The 1487-nt window shown below is 53.3% G+C and overlaps 1 protein-coding gene across 1 annotated transcript; it reads right to left on the reverse strand.

Annotated features, from left to right (window-relative positions):
- Window positions 1–238: 238 nt before the first annotated feature.
- Window positions 239–1052, reverse strand: Pmar_PMAR009497 (conserved hypothetical protein; the record flags this gene model as incomplete). Its single annotated transcript, XM_002781546.1, has 3 exons — window positions 239–579; window positions 626–771; window positions 817–1052. The coding sequence occupies 3 exons, from the start codon at window positions 1050–1052 to the stop codon at window positions 239–241; spliced, it is 723 nt and encodes a 240-aa protein (XP_002781592.1).
- Window positions 1053–1487: the final 435 nt, after the last annotated feature.

Here is a 1487-nt window from a genome sequence, read left to right on the forward strand (position 1 = left end):
TATACGTTATTCCCAGACTTGTCACTAAATAACTCAACAATACCATCGTCAATACAACTCATCATGCAGGATTAGATCGGTGCCACCATAACCCATGATAGCTCAATAGTGTTACCTCACAACCTATCCAACACCGAACCATCATAAGGTTGGGTTGCGGACACCGATTAAACCGATAGAGAACCCAATGGGGCAATACATCAAATTCAACAACGCGCAAGTCTTCAGCGCATCGGCGCTATTTCCCCTCAAGTTTCTCCTTCCTGGCCTTCGCAGTCGAAGCAGCCACCTCCAAGAGATTGGCGATTTGAGCGGCAGTCAGACCGGAATGGCTCGGACGAACCGCCATGTACTCAGGCATATTGGCTATAATAGGTGCCTTAGTTGGAGCAGAGCCGTAGATTCCAGGGGGAGGGACAGCAGGGGCTGGAGCGGCAGAGCCCGAGTGGGCGTTATCAGTAGGGGGTTCAGGAATACCGTGGGGCATCATATTAACACGTAGGTCACCCATGGGAGGCATCAACTGCGCCATAGCTTCGGGTAAGAAAGCTAACGGTGGTGGGTAACTCATCGTAGGATCTAATGAGAGAAGTGAAGACCAGCAATCTCGAAGGCTACAGCGTACCTTGCTGAGCCATCATAGCAGCCATGTGCTCTGGCGGAAAGGGAGCGGCGTGGGCTGGAGGGAAGGCCTTGCGATAACCCGGAGGAGGGGGAGGCCTCTGTCTGAGCTCCTCGGGACTGTGGGCATAAAAGCACTTGGCACCGTATCTAACAAAGTAAGTCGAACAAGAACTGTGCCTCGGCATCGCTCACTTGCAGTGAAGGCCATATCGGCAGAATCTTGTCTTGAGGAGCCTCTTGACAACGTCGCTCATCTGCGGCTGGGTCTCATCATGTCCATTGGTCGCAGCTGGACGGCTTTCTTGGGGCGCAGGGCCAACAGCCTCCGGGTCGTAGGCTGGGGGAAGGGTGAAGGCTTCCTCCTTAGGAACATTGGGATCATCAGATTCACACATGTGAAGAGGAGTGGCGGTTGTAGCAGTATCCATAGCTAACAGCAATGTACCGGTAACAACGTCAACTGAAAGTCAGGTGTCTCTGCGACCGCTACTGCTCTCATGCCCATCAGAGTCCCACGAGGGAGTACCCACAGAGCCCGGACTACCCTCAAGGTATCGGCTCCTAGGGCAGGTCTTTGACTTGAGGCTGGTGACTACCTCTCATGACGCCAGTCCACAACCTCTGTTGAAGAATCTTTTGTGAAGTGATTATCGTTTCTGCGCACTTGAAATAATCGATTGGAATGGCGCGCGCTACTTACAGCCGCGCGATATCTCATCGTAACCACTTTAAGATGTCTAAGATTTCCTTTCTACTCCTCGGTGCCTTCCTGCCTTGCCGGAAGGTGCCTGACCGCCGTAAGCGCCTTAGTACGTCCCAATGCCTTTCACCCAGTGAGGCTGCGGGGGCGAGTGACTACCGAC

This window comes from Perkinsus marinus, assembly GCF_000006405.1.
Source record: "Perkinsus marinus ATCC 50983 genomic scaffold scf_1104296941846, whole genome shotgun sequence".
NCBI classification, from domain to species: domain Eukaryota; phylum Perkinsozoa; order Perkinsida; family Perkinsidae; genus Perkinsus; species Perkinsus marinus.